The following is a 20650-nucleotide window of genomic DNA, read 5'->3' as shown; positions in this document are numbered from 1 at the left end:
GTCTTCTAGCAAGAGCAAGGAATAACAGATGGACAGCCCCAGTAATACACTGGTATCCATGGGAAAGACCCAGAAGAGGGTCTCCATTACCTTGGGCAGGTGCTCAACGGAGAATAAGAGTCAAAAAGGCTGATGGGTTACAATTGACACCATTAGAGGAATTACTTCCAATGAATGAAATCACAGATCCAGTGAAATACTGATATACAAGAAAAGGTTGGTTCTAGAATTACCGATTCATGTAGTCTATTTGTATGATACCCAAAGGGGCTTAATAGTCAGGGAGAAAGGGAAGGGAATACACCTTTATTAAGTGCTTATCGTGTACTAGGAATTGTGCTAAGTACTTTGAAATTATTATCTCAATTTGATTCTCACAACAACCCTAGTAAATGCTATTATTATCCCCATTTTACTGGTGAGGAAACTAAGGGAAACAGAGGTTAAGTACATGCCCAGGGTTATGTAGAGTTTAGCACGCTGCTTAATAAATGCTTATTCTCTTCCCTTCTCCCTACTTAACTATATAATGCTGGGTAATTCACTTTATGTTTCTGAGTCTTACTTTCCTTATCTATAAATAGATGAACTTTAAAAAAAATTGGCAGGGGCAGCTAGGTGGCGCAGTGGATAGAGCACCGGCCCTGGATTCAGGAGGACCTGAGTTCAAATTCGGCCTTAGACACATGATACTTACTAGCTGTGTGACCTTGGGCAAGTCACTTAACCCCATTGCCTAGCCAAAAAACAAAACAAAACAAAAAATTGGATCCATGATTCTGGCAGTAAGGTGAAGAATTTCTTCTCCTGATGCAGATCTATATCTATTCTGTAATTTATAATAATAACTGATCCAATACAATCAACATTTATTGCCTATGATGTGCCTTAGTACCAAGTGCTGGGGATACAATTAATAAAAAGAAAGACAGTCCCTGCCCTCAATGAGCTTACAATCTAAAGGGGAAGGTAACCTTCAAAAGGAGACAGGAAAGTTGGGGGGGGGACTAATAATAACAATAATAACTGGTATTTATACAGCACTTTAAGGTTTGCAAAGTGCTTTACAATTATCTTATAGTGTTATTATTGTCCGCATTTTACAGATGAGGAAAGTGAGGCATGAAAGTGACTTGCCCTGGGTCAAAGAGCTAGTAAGTGCCAGGTCTTCTTGACTCCAGAAGTCCCAGTGCTCTATCTGCTGCACCTGCCTGGAGGCAGTAAAGGCTAAGGGTCTAGCTGAGGGTGCCACAGCCAGTTATGTGTCAGAATTTAGACCAGATCATCTCAACTCTGAGGTTAGTGTCTTATCCACCACCTCGCACTCCCTTTCCATCAATGAGTTATTACTTGCAGGATTGACTAGAGACCGGTAGAAATTGGAGGCAGTGAGAACCAGCCTGAGAGGTGTGCTAGCTAGTATATTATCTGCATGTTTGAACTGATGTGGGGCATGAATAAATCAAGGAAGAATTTAAATGAGCCCTCTGTTACTTATTACCTCTGCATCCTTTGGAAAGTCATGTCTTCCTCTGGGCCTCAACTGCCTCTTCTTTAAAATGAGAGGGTTGGAAAGAATCAATTTAGCAGAGTGAACGCTATGGTGTTGTTGTTAAGTCATTTCCCATCTTTTTTTTTTTTTAGTGCGGCAATTGGGGTTAAGTGACTTGCCCAGAGTCACACAGCTAGTGAGTGTTATGTGTCTGAGGCCGGATTTGAACTTAGGTCCTCCTGACTTCAGGGTGAGTGCTCTACCCACTGTGCCACCTAGCTGCCCCGAGTCATTTCCAATCTTGTCTGACTCTTTGTGATCCCATTTAGGGTTTTCTTGGCTAAGATACTGGAGTGTTTTTCCATTTTCTTCTCCAGATCATTTTACAGATGAGGAGACTGAGGCAAATAGGGTGAAGTGACTTGCCCAGGGTCACACGGCTAGTAAGTGTTTGAGATCAGATTTGAACTCAAGATGAGTCTTCCTGATTCCAAGCCCAGTACTCTATCCACTGTGTCACCTAACTGCCCAAATGTGGATGCCATAGCTGGAGTCATAAAGATCTGAATTCAAATCCTTTATCAGACACTTACTAGCTGTGTGACCCTGGGCAGGTCACTTAACTTATTTCAGCCTCAGTTCCCCCAACTGAGAGGGGATGCTAGCATTTTTGTGAGGATCAAATGAGAAAATATAGGTAAAGTGTTTTGGAGACCTTAAGGTGCCATATTAATGTTAGCTATTATTATTATTGTTACCTCTTTGAGTCCTTGGAGACATTACTTCCTGTTTCTGGACCTCAGTTGCCTCCTTTTTAAAAGGAGAGGGTGAAAAAGAGGCAGTTTGGTGTAATGGATAGAGAGTGGGCCTCAAAGACAGGGGAAGACCCAGGGTCGAGTCTTACCTCTCTGACTCATATGGACTGTACTGCCTCAGGCAATTCACTTAAACTCTCGGTGAACCCAGGTAACTGTAAGTTAGAGAACACTGGCAAATCTGCATTTGTAGAGGGAGTTTCCTCACTTAAGGAGTTCCTGGAATGAAAGTCCAGACCCTTCTGCCTCCCTGTCTGAGACGAGAGAAAGAGAGAAATGCAGAGAGAGAGAAGAGGGAAGCAGAAGGGAGGGGAGAGGACAGAGAGGAGTAGGGGGAGGAGAGAGGAAACAGAGACAGAGTCACACATACATAGGCTGAGAGACAAACAAAAAGAGAGAAAAGGAAAAGAGAGCAGAGGCTTGGTCGGGGGAGGGGAGGGCAGAGAGGAAAGAGAAGAGAAAGGGGAGACAGAGACAAAGAGAGAGAGAGTTGAACAAGAGTAGGGGTTCTTAGTCTGGTGTCTGTGAATTTGTTTTTTTAAAAATATTTTGGTAACTGTATTTCAATATAATTGCTTTGCTTAGTGATCCTATGTATTTTTATTTTATGCATTCAAAAACCTTACTCTTCCAAAAAAAACCCAAAACAAAACAAAATAAAAAAACCCCAAAACCTTACTCCGAGAAAGGGTCTCTAGGCTTCAGCAGAGGGCCCAAGGGGTCTGTGACACAAACAAAATTGAGAACCCCTGGATTAAATGGAGTGTGAAGTCCCTTCCAGCTGTGACATTCTGTGGGATGATCAAGCCCAGGACTAGGATGGTGGCAGCAGGAATGAAGAAGGGGCATAGAGGGCAGACAGAAGAAAGAATCAACAGGACTCAGTAACTGATTAGATACAAGAGAGGAAGACTGATAAAAGAATAAGCAGGAAAGGAAGCAAAGAATTCAGGTGACTGGGAATCTTTACAAGAGAAGTGATTAGGAAAACAGTAAGCTTTCTGAGAAAGAGAACATTTTAAAGAAGCTTGTACTAATAGCTTAAAGACATGGAAGAATGATCATGACAATAGTACCTTCTGGTGGCAGAAGAGAAAAGGCATGAAGGCAAGCCCATTTTCTAGGGAGAGCGATAATGACAGGCGAACTGGCAACAGCTCACATTTCTCTAGCACTCACAAGGCTGATGAGCCCTGCCGGGTAGGTGCAGGGGGTCTTTAAGCAGAGCCTGAGCTCTGTTCTGAGGGAAGCTGTAGAAGGTAAAGGCTCAGACTATGCTGACCTGTAAAGTCCCTTGTAACACTGAGAGTCTAGCTGAAGTCACTAGACATTATTCTCCATTTTATAGATATGGAAAGTGAGGTTCAGAGACAGGAAGTGACTTGTTCATAGTCACACAGCTCAGAGATACCAGCTGCCACTCAATCTCATGTCTCCTGGATCCAGGGCCCTTTCTACTATACAAAGTGGGTGGGCACTCAGTCTGCTGATTGAGTGCAGAGTTCAGTTTTTGAGATGTTCTGTAAGACTGGCAATATGTAGTTGCATATTGTAATATGTAATTGTATCTACAATGCAGATGAGAAGAGGGCTAGAGTTGGAGGGAATCATCCACATAGAAGGTGATGGTTGAAGCTGTGAGGATGGATCAGTTCTGTGAGAAAGAGTGTCATATAGATTAAGGATCAAAGGTCATCGAATTTCAGGGAATGGTTATATTAAAGAGATGGGAAGGAAAGAACTCAGGATAGGAGAGATAAAAGGAGTAGTTAGAGGGGTAGGAAGTGAACTAGAAGGCAGCAGTGTCATGAAAACCAAAGAGGGGAAAGGAAAAGAACATTAAACACAGCGATTAAGTCAGTGAGTGGTGGGTACCAAAGTGAGATTACAGAGGGCTAAGGAGTGTGTATGAATGTGTACAGAAGAGACAGGGGGAGAAAAGGGAGAAGAAAAGATAGACATGAGAGAGATAGGGAGAGCTACTAATTTAAAGAATTTCTCAGTGAAAGAGGACAGTAATTAGAGGGTAAACCATGAAGTTCTTTTAAAGATACCATTGGAATAGAAAAAGAGTCAAGAATTACTAACTGGCTATGAGAACTTGAGAAAGTCACTTATCTACTTTGAGTTTCAGGCTTTTCTCTGTGTAACTTGTTTTTGACTAAATGCCAAACTTGGGAATAGGTGTAAACCACCTATCCGGCGGTCAGTCCCCTAGTCCGGTCTCTTTGCTCCCCGTGGGAGTGGCTAGAAGGGGGTTACATTCAGAGGCTGCTGGTCTAGTTAATCATTAAAGGTCCCTGACAATTCTTAACCTTTATAGGAAACCTGAAGATTTCCTGGTAGCAGCCAGTAGAGACATGGACTTGTTGGAGAAGGGAGCCTCAAGGAAGTAAAGACTCCTGGAGACTGCTAGTCTCTGGCACAGGTGGAGGTTTTAGTTTTGAGAGAAAGGACACAACTTTCCCTGAGAGTTGAGGATTGGATCTTAGAGGCTGAGACAGTTGATGTGAAGAGAAAGAGAAGAAACTTTATGCTTGACAGCCTCAGTCTTTTCCAAAGACACAGCCCCTCCTATGTTGCCCCTTCAAGTACCAGATGGTCTTGTGGGAAAAGGACAACTCATATCCCCTAATTACAGATCAATAGCAGCTCCTGAGCCCAACTGGGGAAGCACATACTATCTGCCCTATGTACTAATGATGGAGTGATGGAATGTGCTCCAAGCTTAAAGAGTGAAAACAGCCAAGGGTCAGGAAGCTGTCATTAGCCAGAGAAGAGTTTGGGAAGGACTGGAGTCAGGTACCAGTGGATATGGATGGGTCTGACCAACCTGCTACCAGGTACTTTATGAGTCAGCTTTGCAAGGAGCCACTGCTCCGGTTCTCTTACTCCTTGTTTATCCTAAGGAGACTCCAGCTTCAAACTTTCAGAGCCAGAATTCAAACCTAGTTCCTCTGAATCTGAAGGTTCCTCTGAATCTGAAGGGACGGGTGGGTTGGTATGGTAGAAGATGTACTGAATTTGGAGTCAGGATCCAGGCTCAATTTCCTTGCTCTTTTCCTTGCCACCCTTGTGACCTCAGGCAAGTCTCTTCGTTTCTCTGGACTTCATTTTCCTCATTTACGAAATTATGGGTTTGAGGGGCAGCTAGATTGCGCGGTGGATAGAGCACCAGCTCGGTGTCAGGAGGACCTGAGTTCAAATTCAACCTCAGACACATGATACTAACTGTGTGACACTGGGCAAGTCACTTAACCCCAATTGCGTCACCAAAAAAAAAAACCCAAAAACAACCCCAAAATGATGGGTTGGAACTAAGATGATATCTGAGAACTCTTTTAGATCCTATGAGCTGAGTGACCCTAGACAAGTCACTTAATGCCCTAACCCTCAGTTTCTTTGTCTGTAAAATAGGAATAATACCTGCCCCAAAAGTTTGGTGCAATGGGAAAAGTACTTTGCAAACTGTAAAAAGATATATTATGGGTTATAGATATTCTATTATATAATTATATATTGTAATATATATGAGTTGCTTCTAGGAAATTCTGATTTTAGAACTGTTGAGAGCTAGGAAATAGCCTAGGCTGGAATTCTCTGCTATCTCCCAATGTTTAAGGGCTGTCGTCTACCTCCATTTACCTGGCTCCACCTTCTCCAGCTTCCCACCAGATCTCAAAATCAAAATGGTTTGGTTGATGTATTGGCACTTGACTGTAGCAAAGGTGAGAGAGTAGGCCTCACCCTAGTAAAATACTTCTGAGTATGACAGTGAGTGAAAGTACTAAGTTGGTCTGGGAGGCCCCTGGGACCAGCGATCACTCCAGGTACATCCCCAGAGGCCAGGGTGCTGCAGGGGAATTTTCTAGGGACTCTCCCCTGCATTGTAGGTTTCCAATCCTGCCATTGTAGGCCCTGGGATAAATGTCCTACAGCCCCAGTGGGGAGTCCCGAAGGGTTATGAGAACATCCTCCCCTCTCCTCAGTGCTCAATGCTCCATCTACTTGCAGTTGACTCACCTGTCCACAAACCCTCTCTGAGCAGGGCTTGGCCTGGGAGCACCCTGGCTTAGGGCTCTTTGGCTGAGCTCCACAACGGTAGCAGTTGACTGCAGAAACTCCAGGTGAAGTTAATGTGTCCTATTTACGACAGCTGGCTCCACCCCCTACCCCCCCTTTCTGGGAACTGGAGCGAACTGACAAGTTCAGTCCCTCTTTTCTCATCACAGCCTTCCCTAATGGGCTGGGTTGAGTTAAAGCTTCCTACCCACCCCTTCCCCATCAAATTTCTATTTGGGCACGATAGGAACGCTTGTCAATTGCTTGTTTAGGGGAGCTGTCAAGGGCCCCAAGTGTATGGGCAACCCTGACCTTTACTTCCACCTCCCCTGGAACCGACCAGGACTAGCTTAGGGCTGGGTTGTGAGCACCCCAGAGAGAAACTGGCGCAACCTGTCCCAGCTCAATGCATCTCTGCACAATTGGGTGTGTGCTTCAGGGGTCTGGTGGAAAGCTGCTGAGAAACTAGGCTAGGGAATGAGGAAGCACTGAGGACAAGAGAGGCCGGGAAGGCCGTTTAAGCTGGTGGAAATTTTTCACATTCCTCCCTCTGAGGTACAAGTTGATGTGCAATCAGGGCATCTTCCTGTTTTCCCTGCCCCCAGCACCAACCCTCTGCCAAAAAAGAGGAGGAAACATAAACATCCTCCCCGACATGATGGCTTGGTCACAGACTCATTGTGACTAGCTCGAGGCTGTTTGGCACAGTGAAGAGAGTGTGGGATCTGGGGTCAGGAAGATCTGGGTTCATATCCCTCCTCTGACACCTACTGGCCATGTGAAGGCGGGTGATTCCTAGCCTCTCAGCTTCACTTTCCCCACCTGTAAAATGGGAACAATACCAGTAATTTTTACCCCACCTAGTTGTTGCAAAGGTCAGATGAGATATATAAAGTTCTTGGCCACCTTAAGGCTCCCTATTATTACTTTAAATCACCAATCATTATTTAGTCTTGGAAGGGATCCTTAGAGCTCATGAGCATTTGGTCCAGCTTCTTTGTTTGATGAAAAAGCTGAGGCCCAGGAAGGTCAGTTGACATGGCCAGCAAGGGACTAGGCCTAGATTCAAATTCAGGTCTCCCTACTCTAGGATTTAATGCTCTTTTACCTAAGCCACACTGTCTCAGCCTCTACTATCTTCAGTGTTTCCTTCTAATATTTCCCTGGCCCAACTCACCTCCCTGGGCCTCAGCTTTTCTTCTGTAAAACTGACTTTGCTAGAACATGGGATTTTAGAATTTTACAGACACAGAGACTAAGACTCAGTGAAAAGTGACTTGTCCAAGGCCTTTATGCTGCCAATAGCTTTCTTAAAATGTTTAAATATAAGGCATTTATCATTGTGACTGAGCCTCAAACCACTCTTCTCACCCTCCACCTGGGATAAAGAGGAGAAGGTAGTAGGAGTAGAAAGAATTCAAGGATTTGACCTCCAGGAACAGAAATAAAAGGATCTACCCAATTTCTCCTCCCACCTCCCTTTCCCCTCCATCATAATAACTCCAAATGCTCAGCGCACAGCTAGAGAGGCAGTCAGGGTCAATAATCTCAAACTAGGCCTGTTTATTTCCAAAGTCAAGAAAAACCCACTCTTTGCCCTTTCTAAATAACATACAACAGTTAAGCCCACACCCTACCCCTCCTGTGTGTGCCTTAATACAGAATATAAGTTAACAGACTCTTACAAAACAATGTGCAGAGCAAATACACACAAATTTCATATACATAGAGCCAGGGCTAGGCTTGGAGGTAGAGTCAAGTACATTTCTTATAAGGAGATGGGCTGATACCATCCCCTGGACTCAGCAAGGGATGTTTTAAGTTCTCTAGCAGGCTGCACATCCATTCCTCCGCTCCCTACCTTCTCACTGCCAAACTGTGCCTTGTTTCCTCAATGCTTCTTCTGTGCACTCCCCACTGGGCATGACTAACAGTATCCACACACTGACATCATTCATAATTCTTATCACCTAATGGAGCACTCTGACTCCCATGGGCAGCTCCCCTGGCCCTGGACTGGGTTCAGGAACATCACTTACCTGAGCCTGGGGCCTAAGGTAGGATGTCCGGGGGAAATTGCTTCCAAAGCAGATGTCCCTGTCTTGAGCCACACAGGCTAGACATAAACCTTCTTTTCCTCTCTCTTCTCACTTATCAGTTAACCATTAAACCCTTCTGCTACAGATCATCCATTGACACTACCTCCCCTTATTCTCAATCCCTTAGCTATAGGTTTTAAAACCCCAGTGATATTTGTGGTGAACAGTTTTTTTGATGGGGTAGGTTGGGGGAATAGGGAGAGATCTGTGAGGATTCTTCCTCCTAAGCCCATTGGAAGGCCTGGCAAAGCAAATGACTCCAAAGCCAAGCCCTAGAACCTGAGTCTTCTGGCTCCTTTGTGTTCTGATCCCAAAATCATGGCTAAGAAGACTTAGACTTGAGTTGTAAAGCAAGTCCCATTCACCATCCCCCTCAACATATGACTCATCTTCCCCTATTCCTGGCCTAAGGAAATGGAAAATACAGCATCCCTCCTCCCTTCCCCTACCCAAGGCAAACAGCAGTCCAAGACACTTCGATCTTCTTGGGCCCCCATGTTAGTGGAGTAGCTCTGGGTGGGAGTGGGTCAGAGGGCTCTTCCATTTTGGGGAGTGAAAACTTTGGGACTGGCTGTAGTCAAAGATAACCCTCTCCCAGAAGTAGTGAGCACTTAGAGTAAGATTTGAGGGCCAGCCAGATGTAAACTCCACCTGCTCTACCAGGCCCATTAGGAATACCACGGGGTTCCAATCAGGACTTCTAGCCCTTAGTAGACCAGGGGACTGGGGACAGTATGCATGCTATTATAGTCTGCTCACAGACTATTTATGGTTTAAACTTTTAAAAACCTCATAAAATTTTTTGCATACATTTTTGGGGGTGGGGGAGGGGCATAGGTCCTAACCTACCAGAAACTTGGGCTTTGGCTAATCAGGGATCCTAGCCAAGTGTCTTCCCCCTTTCCTTCCCTCCCCTCCAACACCTAAGTCAATCCAGGTGTTAATGACAGTGTTTTGTCAAACAAAACCCAAACAGGAGACTTTCATTCTTTCCAGAAGACTGCTTCTCATTGTCCATCTCTCATCTAAGTTCCAGCCCATTGAGGCAGGCAAAGAGCTCAGGATGGGGCTTTTCGATGTGCTCCAGAGTACACGTAGGAAATGGGTTGTCGGGTTCCAGGCCGCACTGTGAAGGTGTTGAGGGGACTGCTGTATTGAGCACTGCTGGGGGAGGACCTGGGATTGGGAAAAGAGGCAGTCAGAGCATTGTAGGCAACTAGTCTGATGAGTGTATACACACACACACACACACACACACACACACACACCCAGGCCCGTGGTGCTACATTATTGCCAGAGAAAAGAAATTCCATGAGTATTTAACTGAAGCATCTTCAGCCTAGCCCCAGGTTCCCAGTCCCAGATCCCTCGCTCCTATAGCCTGGGCCCACTTTTCCTCAACAGTGTCTCATAGAAATGGGCACTTACTGCGGCTAGGGGTGGACAGGGATGGCCCAGAATAAATATATGTTGACAAAATTGCCAGCCCCTGGAATTCTAGGGTTCTACACCAAAAACTTAGCCTAAAGCTATTGGATTTCAAGGAGAAGGAAGAGTAGAAATAGAAGGGTAGTGGGTGGAAAAAGAATCTAGGAAAAGAGGTGAGGAAAGTAAGGCAAGGTGAAGAGGCAATTGCAAACAAGAAGGGGATGGCACTAGTTTAAAAAAAATCCTATTCTCCCCACTGGCTCTTCCAAACCCTTTTATCCCTCCTCAAACCTTCCATGGCTCCCACTCCCCTCACTGTCTCAGCTGAGATCCTTGACTCATATTTTATATAAAAAATTTAGGCTATTTGCCAGGAGCCCTTTTCTCCCCTCTTCCTCCTTTCCTATTACTCAGATGCCTTCTCCCATTATCTCTCCATCCCCATCTCCCATGATAAGATGGTCTTACTCCTTACCAGGGCTAGCACTGCTACCTGTTCTAGCGATCCCATTCCATCTCATCTCCCCCACCAGATTACTCTCCCTGAAATCCCCATTTTGTCACTTATTTTCAATCTCTCTCTATCTACTGGCTCATTCCCCACTGCCTACAAATACACCTGTCTACCCTATCCTTAAAAAAACCCTCACTTAGGGGGCAGCTAGGTTGCACAGTGGATAGAGCACTGGCCCTGGATTCAGGAGGACCTGGGTTCAAATCTGGCCTCTGACAACATAACACTTACTAGCTGTATGACCCTGGGCAAGTCACTTAACCCCATTGCCTAACCAAAAAAAGCCAAACAAACAAAAAAAACAATCCAACCTGGCCTGAGACACTTGACACTTACTAGCTGTGTGACCCTGGGCAAGTCACTTAACCCATGGCCTAGCCAAAAAACCCTGACTTGATTCTTCCATCCTAGAAAGGCAATAGAAATCACCTATATCTCTCTTTTTCTCTATGTAGCTAAATTCCTTGGAAAAAGTCATCTTCACTAAGTGTCTCCGCTTTCTCTTCTTAACCCTGTACAATCCAGCTCTAGCTTTATCATTCCACCATAACTGCTCTCTCTGAAGTTGCCAATTTCAATGGCTTTTTCTCCTTCCTCATTCTCTTTGACCTCTCTGCAGCCTTTGACACTGTCAATCCCTCTTTCCTCCTTGATATCTCTTCCCTCTAGGTCTTTTTTTTTCTTTTTCTTTTTTTTGGTGAGGCAATCAGGGTTAAGTGACTTGCCCATGGTCACACAGCTAGTAAGTGTTAACTGTCTGAGGCTGGATTTGAACTCAGGTCCTGATGACTCCAAGGCCAGAACTCTATTCACTGCACCACCCAGCTGTCCCTTTCCTCTAGGTTTTTGAAACACTTTTCTCTCCTGGTTGGCCTCCTACCTATCAGACTGCTCCTTCCCGGCCTCCTTTGCTGGATCTTCTTCCAGATCATGCCCTCTAAGCACAGGTGTCCCACAGAGTTCTGTCCCAGGCCCTTTTCTCTTCTCCTTCGATACAACTTCACTTGGCGATCTCATCTGCTCCCGTAGGTTTCATTACCATCTCTATGATGACAATTCTCAAATCTACCTTTCCTGCCCCAACCTCTGCTGACCTCCAGTCTCACACCTCCAACCGCCTTTCTGACATCTCCAAGTGGATGTCTAGTAAACATCTGAAACTCAACAGCTCCAAAACAGAATTCATTATCTTTCCCCTAAAAATCCTCTCCCCCTACTTTCCCTTTTATTGGAGCAGGCAGCACCTCTGCGGGCTTAGAACCGTGGAGCTATCTTCCACTCCTCACTCTCTCTCGCCTGCCATATCCAAACTGTTGCCAAGGCTCGTAGATTTCACCTTTGCAGCATTTCTTGAATATGCCCCCTTTTCTTCTCTGACACTGACACCACTCTGGTGCAGTGCCTTATCATCACCAGCCTGCCTCAAGTGTCTCCCTAATCCAGTCCGTCCTCCTTTCAACCACTAAAGTGATTTTCCTAAAGCACAGATTCGATCATCCCTCCCCCACCCCAGTACTCTGTTTGGTATTCAAAGCCCTTTATAACCTAGCTGGTTCCTTCCTACCTTTCCTGTCTTCATACAGCTCATCCCTCTAACGTGTATTCTTTTAAGAACAAGACACTACACCTTTCCAGTCCAGGCATTTTCTCTAGCTGTCCTCCATGCCTGGAATGTTCATACTCCTCAACTCCACCTACTGACTGCCTTGGATTCCTTTAAGTACCAACTAAAATCCTATCTTGTATAGGAGGCCTTTCCCAACCCCTCTTAATTCTTTCTGTTCATTATTTTCCATTTATCTTACACATAGCTTGTTTGTTTAGATTTGTTTGTATGTATGTTGTCTTCCCTATTAGATGGGGAGCTCCTTGAGGGCAGGGACTGTCTCTTACCTCTTTTTGTATCCTCAGGCTTTAGCACAGTGCCTGGCATATAGTAGGTGCTTAATAAATGTTTATTGACTAATTGATTGATTCCTCCCCTCCTCCCCCACCACTGAAGGAGCAGGTTGTGGGAAGGAGTAAATTTCTTTACTCTCTTTAATAGGTCACACATAGCAGAGCTGCTGAAGCAATAGCCCGTCCTCACAGTGAAAAGAACACTGATTTGTAGCCAGAAGCCCTGGATTTGCACCCTTATCCTACCACTTATTATGTTCTGTGAGTTTAGGCACACTACTTTTCTGGGCTGCGGTTTCCTCATCTGCACCATGGGGATAATACTTGAGCTATTTATCACCTGCTTCTTTTTTGTAGGAGGCATAGTGGAAATGTGAGAAGTTTTCTCACCACCTTAATGATATCAAGAAACAGGCCCTTAGAGAAGCAGGTGCTTCTGATGGATTTGGGGTTTAGGGGGAGAGGAAGAGGAAGGCTATTCAAGAGGCCCAGAGGCCTAGCAAGGAAGGGAAAAATGGCAGAAGGTATCACTACCCCAGTAGTTCTGTCTTGTGATTTGTATTTGAGAGCAGAGAAAATACCCTCAAGGAGGGCTGGCTGCAGCTGGGGTCTGGTGGTGAATGCTGGTCTCTTTCTTTAGAAGGAGGAAGGAAAAGAGAAGAGAGGGATGGTGGAAGAAAAAGAGAAGAGGGGAAGAAGATATTTCCAACATCTGAAAATCATTACTGGGTATGAGAGGAGAACACCCAAAGGGTGCCTAGCAAGTCACCTCTGATGAGGTTGCTGTAAGTAGCTTATCGCAGTCTGGCCTGGCTCAGCACCTCTCCCTTCCCAATATCTTCCTGTGTCTACCCCAGGACTCACCTGCTGGCTGCTGGGGCAAAGCTGTAGTCCATATTAGATACTTTGTATATATTCTCCCCAGGTCCACCACTGCCAACTCCCCCTCCTGCATAGGGTCCATTCCTTCCATTCCCTTCTAGGGATAGCTTTCGGGTATGCAGACCCCCGGGTGCCTGGCCTGAAGAATTAACACGTCTCATCTCTGTTCCTCTGTGCCCTGACCCATAGGTTCCACCAGGATGAGGCCCAAAGGCATTTGGGGTACTCAGACTTCGAGCAGTTCCACCTCCTGGACCACAGCGTGGGGGTCCAGGGCTCCTCCGAGGCTCATTGAGGTAGAGGCGTTTCTTAATGAGGGAGCGGCCCCCACTCGAGAAGCGTTCCAAGCCCCCACTACCACTGTGGTGGACACCAGGGTAGTAGTGGGAGTAGCTATTTCCCGGGGATCCTGCGGGTGATGGCCGCTCGTAGCCTGGAAGGCCCAGGTCCAGGGTCTGGCCATAGTCTGAGAAACTGCTTCGCAGAGGAGAACCCCTATGGCCCAGGTAGGCTGGGGTTGGGACTGGAGCTGGGGCTGGAGCAGGAGGCGTGTTGGAAAGATCAGCATCATTGCTGAACTCAGGGGGTGGTGGGATGACCTCAAAGTCAAATTCTTCCCCCTCGTCCTCACTTCCCTTGTGTGAAGGGGAGGATGGTGAAGAGAAGGACTTGGGCAGCAGGTGGCTTTGGGGGCTGTAGGAAGAGGTTGACCTCTCCTGACCCAGCAAGGCCCGAGTCTCCTCCTTTGACCATCTCTGCCTGGGCTGGGACTCTGAAGTCACTGCACCTCTTGGGGATGGGGAGCCCCATTTGCTGGTTCTGTCATGCTGAGTTGATGTGGACATCTGGGGAGCCTGTTCTACCTCCCTCGTGGGTTTGGGCACAACTGTGAAGGAGTTAGGCCTGACTTCACTGTAGATGATGCTTTCAGAGACAGACTCTGATTGATTTCTGTTGCCACGGAGACTCCCTGGCAATGAGGACCGGCCCAGGTCACTGCCCCTAGCCCGTCCCTTCTGGGCCCTCTGTTTGGCAGCGAGCAGTAAGGCCATTGGAGATCCTCTTTCCACCACCTCCCCTGTCACTGGGTGTCTGAGGACCTCCCTGTCTGACCGATCTTCTCCAGGGGTCTTGACTGATGGGCTTTCATTTTCCCATACTTCTTGAGGCTCCCTCTTGGCAGGGCTGGGTGTTACTACAGCAGCTTCCTGGCCAGAGTGTGCCTTGTCTTGGCCCTGGTGGGGTTTGTAGAGAACCGGCACCTCCTCTTGGGCTAGGGGAGTCTTTGGTGCAGGGGCAGGTGAAGGAGGTGTCCCCATCCTATCAGGTTTCGGAGGCACCAAAGGGGAATCCTTAGCCTTGGGGGGAGAAGATATTGCTGATGGTTGAGACTCTGTGGCTTTCTCCCCTGGTCCAACAGTTCTGGCTGTGGGGACGCCCAAGTCCTTCTCTGCTTCAGGTTTGGGTGGGGTGGGCAGAAGTGGGAGCTTCTTGGCCACTGGCTTAGGAAGCTTGGCATCCCAGCCCCATTCTGGACTATCCTTCTGGCTTCTGGTGGGGGCTTCGGGGATACGAGACCTATAGCTGGCTTAGCTTCCTTCTCCAGTGAGGGGGACATCAGGGCTTCCAGCTCGCTCCTGATGCGCTGGACACTTGGAGTTGGGGGCTCTGCCGGGGTGTAGTCCACAGGTGGGAGGGTCAGGTTTGGAGGAGGCTCTTTCTTGGGTAAATTGGGGCTCTTGTCTCTGTTCTCTCCAACTCTGGAGGGAGGTGTGGAACTAGTCCCATTGCAGGGAGAGCGTTCTTCTCTCCTTGAGCCACACAGGTAGGCAGCCAGCTCACTTCTCAGTTTGTCCATTTGTTTGGGATCCCGCCAGTCCACAGGATCTGAGGAGTCCTCAGCCACTGGGGTGGCAGTTTTGGGTTTGGGGATGGGAGAACTTGGTTTGGGGCCTTTCCCAAGCCCTGTCACTGGTACTGGGACCTTTTCGATCACAGGCAGAGGGGGAGCCTCTGGAGGGAGAGGAGGTGCTGGGGGTGGCAATGGAGAGGCTTGGGGTGGCATTGCTGTTCTGTTTATTTTGGGGCTAGTTTGGCTAGGCTGAGGACTGGCTGGCACAGTGTCCTGAAGCTTCCTGGGGCCATCTGGCTCCTGAGTCCCATCAGGGTATGCCTGGGATGCAGGGCGGATATGGAAGCTGGGTGGTAAAGGAAGCCGATTTGAGATCTTCTTAGGAGTCTCCATCTCTTGGGGATCCCTAGGAGACCCCTGAACTGGGATTGATGAGGTCCTGACAGGTGCTGGAGGGGGCACCTTTAAGGAACGAGGGAAGGTAAGATGGGGGTCAGGCTTGGACTCAGTAGGAGGGGCAGCAGGGCTTCTTGGAGGGCTGTTCTTGTGGGCCTCAGACTGCCCCCCATTGAGCACAGTCTCTGATTTCCATTTGGAGACACCAGTAGAAGGGAAGGGCCAAGGCCCTGTTGGGGTACGAGGAGGCTCAAGGACAGGGGGTCCTGGTGCTGGCATAGGAGGAGGTGGGGGTGCCAGGAAGGCTAGGGGTGGGGCTGGAGGGATAAAGTCCGGAGGGGTGGGGGTCGGTGGGGAGGAGAGTATAGATGGGGGAGACAGAGCCCCAGGCACAGGTGGTGGAGGTGGGGCCATGTTGGGTGGTGGTGGGGGTTGCGGTTCCAGCAGTAAGGGAGGAGGTGGGGGTGCCATGGAAGGTGGGGGAGGGGGTGGAGACTCCGCCTTGAACATCGAGACATCAGGAGGTGGTCCTGGGGCTGGGCCCACAGGGGGTGGAGGGATGATGGGCTCTTCACCATAGTGCCCAGATCTCAGGTCACCCACAGAGCTGTATAGTCGGAGGTTACCATTGATTTGCAGGCTGCTGCCTGTAAAAAAAGGAGAGGAGTGAAACAGGTCTAGAACTTCCAGGGTACCCCTCTCATCATTCCCCACTCCCAGGGAAGGCCACCCCTGAAGGTAAATGATCAGCTTCTGTTTCTCAGGTAGGAAAGACTGGGCAGCAGCGGCCCGAGCCTTGCACACTCGGCAGCATGACCCTCCTCTTAACAGCAGGGTAGGAGGACGATGTGACTTAATGGGATCTGGGAGAAAGTGGCCAGCACAGCCCCATTCTCAGTCTACCTGACCAAGTTGTCCTGGCACAAGCAGAAGAGACACAGTAAAGGGGTTGGGAGGTGGGGCAGTGAGGAGGGGAAAAAATGCTACTGATTAGGGATAGGAGGGCTGGGCAGGGGATAGGCCTAGATGTTCCCTTCCTCTCCCTCCCCAGAAACAGGCTTTTCCAGCTGTGTCTTCTCCCCCAGACCCCTCCAGTTCAGTTTTGCTACATCTGGAGGCAAAGGACAGCAGAGTATCGGGGCTCTCACAGTTTGGGCCTATTTGGAGGACAATAGCCAGTGTCTGAGAGCCCCTCAAGCCTGAAGGCAAGGGGACCCGAGGTACCTTTATTTGTCACTTCTTTGCCCACAAAATCCTCAGGGACAGATGGGGTTGGCACAGCCAGTCCATGGTTTTCCTGTGCATTCTAGAAGAAACCCAACAGTGGTGAGTAGGGAAAGATATAGATTCAAAATTTTTTTTTTAAATGATTTCTTTCTGCTGAATTTAAATCTGTCCTCAGACACTTGACACTTACTAGCTATGTGACCCTAGGCAAGTCACTTAACCCCAACTGCCACGAAAAGAAAAATAAAAGACTTTTATAAGGTAACTCCTCTGACTCAAGAGCTTAAAATGGTTCCCCATTGCTTGTTTTTTTTTTCTCGAGGCAACTGGAATTAAGTGACTTGCTCAGGGTCACATAGCTAATAAATGTCTGAGGCCATATTTGAACTCAGGACCTTCTGTCAGGGCTAGTGTTCTATCCACTGTGCCACCCAGGTGCTTACTGGACAAAATTTAAACTGTTGAGCCTAGCATTTGAAGCCTTCCGTAGTTGGCCCTGACCTACCTTATGGACCATTTGCTACAGTCAGACCAACTTCCTCATTCTCTTCCATTTGATTCCCTGGGTTTGCCCCTCACTTGGAATATGTACCATTCCCTCCTCTAGCTGCAGCAAGACATAGATCAGGACAACTGGAGATGGTCCCGGATGCAGTGGGAGACCTGGTGACTTTGCACATCCGTGCCTCACTTAAATCCAATTCATTCGCAAGTCATGACATCACCTTCCTGATGTCATTGGTCCTTAGGACAAACAATCACACTCTCGCTGTGCAAGTCCTATCCTTTAGAGCTCAGTTCAGTTCTTGAATACTCTGAAAAGTCTTGCTCTCTCAGACACAATGACTTCATTTCACCTGTCCAGCTTTGTCTCTTAGACAGTTAACTCCTGGGGGGCAGGGATAACATCTAGAATGCACAGCCCTCATGGTGCCTGGAGAGGTGCTAGATATGTACATAGTTGCTGTTTGCTGATGGACATAGGCAGGCCCCTGGAAGGATGGTACAAAGGCTCCTAAAATATAACATAAGAAATTCACTTTCCAGTGAAACTGGTCTACTTGCTATTTCCTATTCATGACATTTCACCTCCTCCCTCTCCCTTTTCCGAAGCTATCTCTCCTTCGTGGAATGCCCTTCCTCTTCACTTCTACCTCTTGAAACTCCTACCTCCTTTCCAGGGTCTGCTCAAGCGCCATCTCTCACGGGAGGCCGTTTCCAATTCCCCCAGTTCTTACTACCACTTCCCCAAATCATTTTAAAATTTCACATCTGATTGTGAGCTCCTTGAGGGCAGGGACTGTCTTTTGCTTTTCTTTGTATTCTCAGTGCTTAGCCCAATGTCTAACACATAGTAGGTGCTTAATAAATGTTTGACAGAATTTGTTTTTGTATATATTTTGTATTCACTTATTTAGATATGTATTGAGGGGTCCCTCCCAATGTAAACACTTTGAGGGCAGGGACCATTCTATTCTTGTTTTTGATCAATACCCAGTAGGTAGTTCATAAACGGCTTGTTTTGTTGGAGTTAGACATTAAGGAGAAAATAACTTAGAAAGTGTTAAGAGACAGAATTGGAAAGGGCTTTAGAGCTGATCTAATCCAAATTTTCCATTGGATTCGTGGGGAAACTGAGACTCTGAGGGCTAATCAGGATCCAGGGACCCCTAATTCAAGAAATCCTCCTGGACTGAGCCTGAATTAGCTTCCCCATCTTCCCCTAATCCCAGCCTCTCACGTGCTATTGTCTTAGCATCCTTACTGTTGGCTCTATCCTCCGTACCACAATCTGCTTCCATTTCTCTTTTATGGGACAAAAGCTGACATCAGTTATAGAGCCAGGAGGAGGCAAACTTTTATGGAAATTAGATGTAGTCCTTGGCAAGTTGCCTGGACAAATCTGGTTACAGGGTTTACCTTTGGGGCTTCCAGCTGGAGGTTTGGGGGGAGGGAGTGGTTTGCAGCTGTTTCTACAAACAGGCCACAGGCCTCCAGGCTGGAGGCTTCTGAGGGTTGATGTCTTTATGGGGGCAGCTGTTGTAATCTTCATCTTCCAATACTACCCTACACCAAACCTCTGGGGAAGAAGTTGGCCTCAAACTCAGGTCATAGAATCATAGAGCTTGGCACAGAACTGAACACATAATAGGCATTCAATAAGCCATTTGCTGAATGAATGAATGGAATTTTAAAACTCTGGAGTGGTCAAAGCTGGAAGGGACCTTAGAAATTAGTTAAATCCAACCTGCTCATTTTATAGTGGAGAAAATTTTGTCCAGAGAGGGGAAGAGATTTGCCGAGGAGTACAAGTCTAGTGAGGGGGAAAGACCAGATTTGAACCCAGGTCTTCTCCTATTATTTTCACTATACTCCAGAGTCACTTTGGATGGTCTATACACAACTCTAGAAGCCAGGCCTCTGTGACCTTCAGCTTCACAGCCCTTGACCTCAAAGTGCACTTAAGTTTCATTACACTCAAAAACCACAACTAATGCAAACCCATTCTCAGACCCAGTTTGCAACACTAGCCTGGAGAGATTGGATGCTTTTTAATAACGCTTTTAATACCCTTCTTAAAAACACCATGAGGATTCATGGGACACACCCTTCATGCCTTCCTTTGTTAGAGAAGCAAATGCTTTCAGGGTGTTCCGGTCACATAGCACAGAGGGCAGGACACCCCTTTGAACTTTAGAGTTTGGGTGAGGCTCAAAGTCAGCCTCTCACCTCCTCACAAAAGCCTTCCTAGATGGGGCCTAAATTGGCTCACCACCCACTCGTCATCCAAGACACCACCCACTCCCTCTCTTCTACTCATTCAGTCTTTATACAAACAATCAACTCAATTACTCACTCCCTTGATGACGTCTGTGGCATGCTTTAAAATTCCTGGCTAACTTGCCTTTCTCACCCAATATACTCTTCTGGACCCATCTGTCAATGCTCATTTGCTCAGACAATGCATATATAAATTCATTTAAATATCCGCCCAAAAGGAACCCAACTAGGAAGGTAGGGCCGGCTGCCCTCTAGCAGGAGTTGGGTCCTCACAAGTATGTAGACCCAGAATAACATTACCATATGCCTTCCTGCAGAATCCTAAGGCCTCGCCTTTCCATCTGACTTGTAAGCTGCACGTACCTTCCTATGTTCATTGTCCCCCCATTAGAATGCCCTCACCTTCAGAGCAGGGATTATCTTTTCTATTTGTATTGCTGGAGCTGTAGCACATAATAATGCTTAATAAACATCTTTTCATTCATTCAATAACAGCTCACATTTCTATAATACTTTATGATGTATAAAGTGAAGTGCTCCCCTCAAAACACATAGGCAGTACAAGATTATTGCCCTTATTTTGCAGAAGAATAAACAGACAAGGTGAAAAACAATGATTTTTTAACATGCATACACACACATGTGGATATGTATATATGCATATATATATACATGCTAATTATTTTTATTATTCAATATATTAGTAAAAGCACTGCACAGAAGTGGGCCAAGGACAAACCTTATGTCATGTCACTAGAAATCCTCTCCTGGAGAACCTTCCAGGTCTATTAATCAACAATCTTTGGATTTAGTCAATTCTTTTCTTTTTAAAAGAGCATTCATCAAAAACTACTACGTGCCAGGTACCGTACCGTACTAAGCACTTTACAAATACACCATTTGATCCTAACCACTACCCTGGGACATAAGTGCAATTATTATCTCCATTCTACAGTTGAGGAAACTGAGTCAGGTAGTGGTTAAATGACTTGCCCAAGGTCATGAAGGTACCATGTGTCTGATTTGAACTCAGGGCTTCCTAACTCTAGGCCCAGTGCTCTATACGCTGAGACATCAAACTCCCTGCTTGCCTTGCCTTGATTGCCCCCATTTTGCAGAAGAAAAAGCAGGAAAAGAGAGGTGAACCAGGTCCTTGCTAGGTTGCATTCTTGGAAGAAAAATAGGAAGCTTCACTTTTCTAAC

General features: G+C 46.8%; 1 protein-coding gene and 1 long non-coding RNA gene across 2 annotated transcripts in view; one reads left to right on the top strand and one right to left on the bottom strand.

Annotated features, from left to right (window-relative positions):
• Positions 1 to 1656: 1656 nt before the first annotated feature.
• On the top strand, positions 1657 to 13465 carry LOC144457591 (uncharacterized). Its single transcript, XR_013487022.1, has 3 exons — positions 1657 to 1742; positions 12950 to 13094; positions 13381 to 13465. It is a non-coding gene; the product is annotated as an uncharacterized LOC144457591 (long non-coding RNA).
• CUNH6orf132 (chromosome unknown C6orf132 homolog) overlaps positions 7916 to 20650 on the bottom strand; it is a 47496-nt gene continuing 34761 nt past the window's right edge. The window contains 4 exon segments of the mRNA XM_020979752.2: positions 7916 to 9644; positions 13174 to 14713; positions 14716 to 16086; positions 16664 to 16745. Coding sequence (XP_020835411.2) covers positions 9527 to 9644; positions 13174 to 14713; positions 14716 to 16086; positions 16664 to 16745 — 3111 coding nt within the window. The 3' untranslated portion in view covers positions 7916 to 9526.

This window comes from Phascolarctos cinereus, unplaced genomic scaffold (genome assembly GCF_003287225.1).
Source record: "Phascolarctos cinereus isolate Bilbo 61053 unplaced genomic scaffold, phaCin_HiC Scaffold_5;HRSCAF=322, whole genome shotgun sequence".
Taxonomy (NCBI): Eukaryota; Metazoa; Chordata; class Mammalia; order Diprotodontia; family Phascolarctidae; genus Phascolarctos; species Phascolarctos cinereus.
Note: the sequence above shows the minus strand (reverse complement) of the source record. Positions and strands in the feature narration are given on the sequence as shown.